Below are 7,959 nucleotides of genomic sequence, written 5' to 3'. Positions count from 1 at the left end.
ACACAGCAGCCAGTATAGTTTTTACAAAAACATGTATCTTAACACATCTCTCCCCTACTAAAAAACATTCCAACTGCTTCCTGTTTATTACCCTTAGGATGGTGTCTGGGTTCTTTCACATGGCCCCCAAGGCTCTTACAATCCTGCCACATTTGTACCCAACCCTAAGCATACATAAATGTTAGGGGATGTGAGACTTAGCTCTGAACTGTGAAAAAATATAGATAGGATTATGCATAAGATAATGGGTGTAAAGCCCTTGAACTTGTAACTATAACTATTGGGATAATTTTTCTTAATATTGGTCCTCATTCTTTCTCTTTTATTACTCTCCCAAAACAAAGCCAGGATTGAATTCCACATAATATTTTAATGAGAATCTATTGGTAATCCACAAACACCTGCAAACTTCCTGGGGGAGCTGCATGGAGCTACACTCAGGGCTGCTGAGGGACTGGTTGAGGCTTGAATGTTCCTCTTTCTCTTCCCTATGTAGACTAAGGGGAAGGAGGGGATGGGGAGGGGAGCCAGTCTTATCACATCTGGGTCAGAACAGAGAAAAGGGACTGGACCTCGTACAACTGTGTCTTCCTCCTCACAGGCTGGGCTCATTTACTATAGCCAGGAAAAGTACTTCCACCATGTGCAGCAGGCTGCAGTTGTGGGTCTGGAGAAATACAGCAATGACCCCGTGTTGCAGTTCTTTAAAGCCTATGGAGTCCTCAGGGAAGGTAAGGACTTAGCAACATGGGCATTCGGACCCCAGGCATTAGCCCAGCTCTATCACTCTGGCCACACCTGGATGCCTACTTATATCCTAATTATGTCCCCATGGAAACAGTCTTTCACTGACTGTAAGACCGAGTTTTCCAGGTTATTTCACAGAAGCATGTGTAATCCATATCTAGTTGACCCTTGAGAACTCAAAGGGCTCACTATCCCTGCTCTGCATCCCAGTTTCCCTATCGGCAAAATGAGCGGTTGGAGAGATGACTGTATTACTATTGATCTAAATTCTAGACTTGGAAACTGAGCGCCAGTTGTGCAGGAAAAGGAGGAGGAAGTGGCAGGTGGTGGGTATAGGCAGAAACAGTTCCAGTGCAGGAAGAAGAGTGAGCCTCATGCAGTGCTGACTTGCTGACATTCTGCACTTGATCTTAGCCAAAGGCTGAGAAGCAATTCACTGATAACCTGGAGGTGGTCCTGGCTGAGGGCTGGCAGAGCTGCCCATGGCCAATGTCAGGGAACATGAGGGATAAATGTAATTGGTGGTTCTTGAGCAGCTAGCTGGGAATGCCCTGCTTGAGGTCCTTCCTTAGAACTGACCCCCAGTCAATAGACCCAGCCTTGCAGGCATCCCTCACGAGAGCTTGCAGGCTATCTCTCAGCTCCAATATCTTTCTGCCTCTGGCAACCTGACCATGATGCAGGCAGCCCTTGCAGGAGCTTCAGTCACCAGGGAACTCAGGCCACCAGATACCTTTCAGACCAGTTAGTCCTCAGATTCCAAGTAAAGACAGGTGGTTCCAAATCATGGGTCAGCCCTGATAGGGATTCTGTGCATCTGCTAGAGTCTCCTGCCTTTGAGGCTTGGAGTCTGAGAGCATAACCAGATGAACTCTCTTTGCAGAGCGCATCCAGGATGCCATCAGTGACCTGGAGAGCATCCGAAATCACCCAGATATATCCTTGTGCTCCATCATGGCCCTCCTTTATGCTCATAAAAGCTGCGAAACCATTGGTGAGTGCAGCCACACTCAGCAGGGCTTGGCCTGGCAGGGAAAGAAGCCCACTCCAGAGACACCAACCCTCAAGGGTGACTGAGGAGCTGCTGCTGGCCAGCAAGGAGAGGCTACTGCTGTCTTTCCCTGGAAGCCTCAGAGGAGACCCCATGCCTGGGTACTATTAATAGGAACAGGCAGAGAACATGATGGTGGGAAGGGTCCTCCCTCCAGGTCCCAAGAGTTGGGAAACACCCTTCTTGCCTTTGCCCTTTCAGATCCTGTCAGAAAAATCAAGCCAACAGGGCTAGGGATGTAGCTCAGTAGTAGAGCACTTACCTAGCATGAGCAAGACCCTGGGTTCAATTCCCAGTACCACCACCAAAAAAAAAAAAAAAAAAAAAAATCAAGCCAATAGAAGTAATCCTACCCCTAGTCTCCACCTCTCTGGAGTCAGGAAGAAGTTCCTGGAGAGGCTACAAATTGCCATTTTCCTGCCCAGAATGGCTTGTGAGCCTGAGGCCAAGGATTCAGGTTTGGTCTGTCTAGTCAACACATTGTCCAGAGCAGAAAAGATAAATGTCGGACAGCAAAATCTGAGTCCTGACCTGGACAACCCCAGTGGCATTTCAGCGGCAGGTATGGTTGGTTCCCAGGCCTTAAGGCTGGCCCATAGTCTGCTGTATACATGGAGGGAGATCCAGAGTGTCCAGAGGCAGGGCCCCTGGTGACCCCTGTAGAACTAAGTATGCCTCCCCATCCTAACTCAGCCTCTTCCTCCGCTTTTGGATTTATAGATCGAGAAGCCATCCAGGAGCTGGAGAGCAGCCTGAAGGAAGTACGCAGGGCAGCCCATGAGACCGCCCTGTACTACGCTGGCCTCTTCCTCTGGCTCACGGGCTACCATGACAAGGCCAAGGAGTATGTCGACCACTTTCTGAAGGTCTCTCATAGCTCGAGAGAGGTACCTACCTTGAGCATCATGAGGCAACATCAAAGAAAGCAGTATCCAAACACACACAGCAGCCTGGCCCTTTATTCCCCTCAAGGGACCTGGAGCTGGGGAAGGGCCACCCCAGGCACCAACAAGACCTCAGGTCTCACAAGTACACCATCCATGTTACTGACATTTAGAAATCAGATTTTTACCCACGAGTCCAGATTTCTTGGTTCTTTTGAAAATCCCAGTGAACTGGCTGCGGCTGTACACACAGCACATGGCTGATGTGGCATGTCTGTGCTAATGGTGGATTCCAAAGTCTCCATTAGGCCTCGCGTTCTCAGCAGGGTTGATACCAGTTTTCAAGGATATGAACACTGGTTCTTAGGGGAGAGAATGAAAAACAATTCTTACTCTATGTATAAAACACAAAACACAGATATGGTGTATTTGTGATATTAACATTTCTCAGAGGAAGAGGGGTCCTGAGGAACAAGAAAATGGAAAAAGAGAAACTCTAGGCTAGGCCATCGAGGGAGACTTCAAGATAGGGTTCTTCCAAGGGCCCCTCCAATTCTGCTTCCCCCACCCGACGCTCCCCGTCTGCCAGGAGAGGCTGAGTGAAGGCTGATGTGGAACCGGTCAGGTCCCCGAGGTCAGTGTGGCTCTTGCTCACCCATGCTGCAGGCACGCCCAGGCTTTAGGTGCAGAGCCAGGCCCGGGCTGGTCTAAAGAGTGAAGGGACCAACAGTGGCCCTGCCCATGCCCTGTGATGGGGCCTGACCCCAGTGTACAGTAGGCAGGCATGGCAAGACAGGTGAGGGAACCTCAGGAAGGGGTGGTAGAGAGCAGTGGGGGTGCAAGGAGGTCAGGCCTCCTACAGGAAGGGTCTCCTCAGCTGAGTTGTAAGGGTAGTAGTCAATCAGGTGAGTGGACTCAGTTGGGAAGCTGGTCCGGTAGGGCACTGCAGGCAGTGGGGACAATGTGAGACCTGGAAGAAAGGAAAGCACCCTGCTCTCAGGTCTGTACATGGCTATGCCTAATCCCAGAACATCAGGACACAGGACACGAGCAGGTAGGTCCAGGCTGTGTAGGACCAAGGACTCATCTTTCTTCCTGTTCTCACCCCAGGGCTATGTGCTCAAAGGCTGGGTGGAACTCACCTCGGATAAACCTCACATTGTGAAGAAATCCATCAAGTACCTCGAGCAAGGAATTCGGGACACCAAAGATGTGCTGGGGCTGATGGGAAAGGTAGGCAGAGGGCAGTATCCCTGGCTGGTTCCCTGGAACCAGATACCTACCAGGTAACCTCAGGCCAGACCCTCAGTCTCCAGATGCCTCATCTGGTGGCTGAGAAGCAGAGACGCAGAGAGGGCTGGTAACCAATCTAGGGTCACACAGCAGCCCATGGCCCACTCCAGATCTCACACTCCTTCCTGTTCCATGTGAGCTTCTGTCTCATTCTACATGGGTGTCTTCTCGGGGACACTTTCCAGGGTGTCCTCCCTGGGCTCACCCAAGCTTTCTTTCTGTACTTCTTTTCTGGTTTCACTCACCTCCCCTTTTCTCACATGCTTCTTTACTCTTCTCATTTCACCCTTTCTCGTCCCACCTGTTAAAATCACTTAGTGGCCATAAGAGAGGTATATGCTTTACGTTTTGCTTTTTCTAATTTTAATTTAAATTATTTCTTTTTTCTTTTGTGACCCTCATTGTCTGAATATTTGAGGGAAAAAAAACTGCCATCTTATTCTCTTCTATTTGTACATATTTTCCTTATAAAATGAATTTACTCATAAAAAAAAAAAAAGTAAGTCTAAAGCTGGGCACAGTGGCTCATGCCAGTAATCCCAGTTACTCGGGAGGCTGAGGTAGGAGAATCTTAAATTTGAGACCAACCTGGGCAAGTTAGAGAGATATGGTCTCAAAAATTAAAATAAAAAGAGCTGGGGATATAGCTCAGGAGTAGAGTACCCCTGGGTTCCATCCGTTGCCAAAAGCTCAGTCCTTGTCCCGATGCCAATTCATTAATGAAGACACAGTTTTGAGAAAAAGGAAAAAGGTTTATTGCTTTGCTAGCAGAGGAGAAACACAGGGGACTCCTATCCCAAAGGCTGATTCTGCCCATCAGCAGGAATGGGTCTTTTAAAGAGTTGATTCAAAGGCCACATTCCTCGGGGTCTCTGTTGGAGTTGTAATTCACTTGTTAATTTGGGAGACAGTCATTTCTGAGATCTTCTGATGCCATCCCCAAAGTCCTGGATCCTTCCTTTTCTATGGTGGGTGTATACTCAGGGACAGATAACTCTGTCCAGGGTGGGGAAGAAAGTGAATCCTGTTTCCCCTGAGATTAGGGAGGGGGAGAGATTAGGGAAGAGCAGGAAGAGAGGAAGAGAAGGAAGCATATCCATTTTTAAGAGAAATTGCAGTGTCAGAGCAGCAAGGGTTATATTCAAAGCATCAAGTGGACCACTGTTACCCATCCCCAGGGCCAAAAACCAGCAAACAAAAATAAACCCAGAAGTCTGAGACAAGCCGACAAGAGGACATGCTTTGCACTACCACTGCAGTGCCTCATGCTGACACGTGGGTCTTTCTGGGCTTGGATTAGGGTGTGCCCCAGGCTGTGTTCTGGGCAGCAGGGAGACTTATCAGGGAGCACCCTAGAGGCCACCCCTCTCCCGGGGTGGGGGAGGGGAGAAAATTCACAGCAAAGACCTCAGCCAACCCCTGCCCCAGGAGCCCTGGAGCCAGGATGGCCCTGCAGTGTCCCCCACTCAGTGGCTAGACACTGGATGTGGGCTGCCCCACGAAGGGGTATAATCCACAAAAAGGAAACTCCCTTAACTGTGGATGACCCCAGGATGGACACTCCACTGAGAGCCATCAACTGCCAGCTCTCCTGGTCCCAAAGGGATATCACGCTGCATGCTCGGTGGGGTGGGAGATAGTGTCGTTAGGTGCTAATCCTAGTATTAGCATTAATTTCTTTTTCTTCCTGTAATATTCTGTCATAAGCAAATGTCATTTTGAACATCTATATCAAGCCATGCCCCCTTGTATGGGCATAATGTAATTTACTGACCCAGTTCCATTTTGTTTGGATTTGGGGGGGGTGGGTACTGGGGATGGAACTCAGTGACACTTGACCACATCCCCAGTCCTATTTTGTATTTTATTTAGAGACAGGATCTCACTGAGTTGCTTAGCACCTTGTTTTTGCTGAGGCTGGCTTTGAACTTGCCATCCTCCTGCCTCAGTCTCCAAGCTGCTGGAATTACAGGCCAGAGCCACCCATGCCTGGCTTGTTTGGATATTGAGATTGTTTCCAGTTGTACATTTTAGAGCACTGCAGTGAACACATGCATATGCAAATCTTCCTTATTTAGAATAATCCTCTCTTGGTCTTAGAAAGAAGTTCCTAAAGGGTGCTGTGGGTCTAAATTAAGCCAACCTTTCAGAGTCCAGTTTCAAGTCTTTCAGAAGCTCTCGCCCTCTGGCCCTCAGGGCACCTGTCATGATTCTTCCCAGAGAACCTGGCGGCTGGTGCTGGCCTGCAGAGGCCCTGACCCCAATCCAACAGGACTTAACAGGAAAAAAACAAAAAACAAACAAACAACAACATAAAACCCACAGCCTTGCCATGGAAGGAGGTGCCCACAAACTTTAACTGACTCTGAGTTGTGAACTGGGCCTCAGTGAGCACTTTCCAGTGATGAAGTTGAGGACAGCAAATTCAGGAACAAATGGGCAATTTGTGGAACTGGAAAATGCACGTGACCTGAGCTCTCCCTCTGCGGGTGAACCTCCCACAGTTTTGCCCTCTGCCAGGCCTGCGGAGTTTCCCCAAGCTTGGGGCTCAGCTATCTCCTGCGAGCCCCTCTGCCTTGCCCATTCTGGAAGCTAGGACCATCGAGAACCTGTTGCTGCTCTGAGTAACAACTTCCTTCCCAAGGGTCTCTTAGGGGCCGGTCCCTGGACCAGGGCCTGAGGACTCACTGACCCAATGGAGAGGCCCCATAGCCCCTTGTGTCAGGCTCCATCCTGTCTCCATCTGACACCTGCCTCATGACCACGGCTCTTCTCTCTGGTTTCCCACAGGCAACATACTTAATGATGCAACAGAACTACTCGGGGGCCCTGGAAGTGGTGAACCAGATCACAGTGGCCTCTGGGAACTTTCTGCCCGCCCTCATCCTGAAGATGCGGCTCTTCTTGGCTCGGCAGGACTGGGAGCAGGCGGTAGAAACAGGACACAGGTGAGAGGAGGAGCTCGCTTACACAACTTCCTAAGCCAGGGGCGCTGATATGCTCCCGTCTTGCAAGGTGGTGAGGCAGGAAGGTAAATACCACCCACTAAAGAGTTAGAAATAGTGATAGGATCATACTGGAAGGTGAGGGACAGGGAAGACTGGGGTAAGCAAACTAAATACAGTCAGCAAGATATAGTGCCATGGCCTGTGGCCTAGGGTGAATAAATCAAGGAATCAAGGTATAAGCTTATCATTTAGAAGAGATGTGGAGGGATCCACCCAAAGGACCCAAGGCAACATGAGTTACAGGGTAGAAAATAGTTGCTATGCGGCATGGCTGTGGAGTGGGACCTAGGACTGTTGTATTATTAAATTTTTTAAAGCTTTAATGCTGTACTCTAATTAAAAAAAAAAAAAAAACTTAAGGGGAAAAATCACTGGGCTCTTTCAGAGGATTTTAGAGGTAGACAGGGTCTATACGCTGGAGGGCAGAGTTCTGGAGCTATAGGAACTTGTGGGAGCCAGATTCCCAATATGGCGACCTTGAAGCACTGCAAATAGAAATGGAAGTGAATTAAGGGGAAGGAGGAGGAAAGGGAGGCTTTTGGAGGACGGACTTTCCTAGATCACTTAAGATTGTCTCTTTAAATTCTAGCACTTTTAACTGTTTTTATCACTGTAATTTTTACATGTATGATCCTAATTTTCTCCCTAAAAAGAGTTAGTGGACCATGAGTCATCACCATGAATTGTCATTAGATGATGTGGTAATACAAAGAAATTCTGGAAGAAAAAAAGGCCAACAAGCCTCCTCCTGCCCTGTGGAGGGCGCTAACCCTCTAATGATGACTAGAATTTGAGTTACAGAAAGGTGCTGGCAGCCGACCAAAAAGTGGCACAGGTGCTACAGTACAATGCCTATGTAGACCCTCAGCTCTCTCAACACCTGGCCGGTGTCTTGGCAAGAACTTGCTTTGGTGACTTGGCCAGGGGCCAACAGCTTACTTGGAAGCACCTGGCTGAAGGCCAGACTAGGGGAGGG

The 7,959-nt window shown here is 49.0% G+C and overlaps 1 protein-coding gene across 4 annotated transcripts in view; it reads left to right on the top strand.

The window, feature by feature from the left end:
* Ttc21a (tetratricopeptide repeat domain 21A) overlaps positions 1-7,959 on the top strand; it is a 36,333-nt gene that overhangs the window by 1,107 nt on the left and 27,267 nt on the right. For 2 of the 4 annotated variants that reach the window (XR_007105629.1, XM_047530326.1), the window contains exons 2-6: positions 602-731; positions 1,631-1,741; positions 2,519-2,685; positions 3,793-3,915; positions 6,766-6,923. Coding sequence is in view for 3 of the 4 variants with exons in the window: in XM_047530326.1 (XP_047386282.1) it covers positions 602-731; positions 1,631-1,741; positions 2,519-2,685; positions 3,793-3,915; positions 6,766-6,923 (689 nt within the window). In the remaining variant the exon portion in view is untranslated. The remainder of the gene's footprint in view (positions 1-601; positions 732-1,630; positions 1,742-2,518; positions 2,686-3,792; positions 3,916-6,765; positions 6,924-7,959) is intronic. The other 2 variants (XM_047530327.1, XM_047530328.1) reach the window with 2 other exon arrangements.

The sequence above is a fragment of the Sciurus carolinensis genome, chromosome 17 (genome assembly GCF_902686445.1).
Source record: "Sciurus carolinensis chromosome 17, mSciCar1.2, whole genome shotgun sequence".
NCBI classification, from domain to species: domain Eukaryota; kingdom Metazoa; phylum Chordata; class Mammalia; order Rodentia; family Sciuridae; genus Sciurus; species Sciurus carolinensis.
The sequence above is the reverse complement of the archived record's forward strand: the minus strand, read 5'-3'. Positions and strand labels throughout refer to the sequence as shown.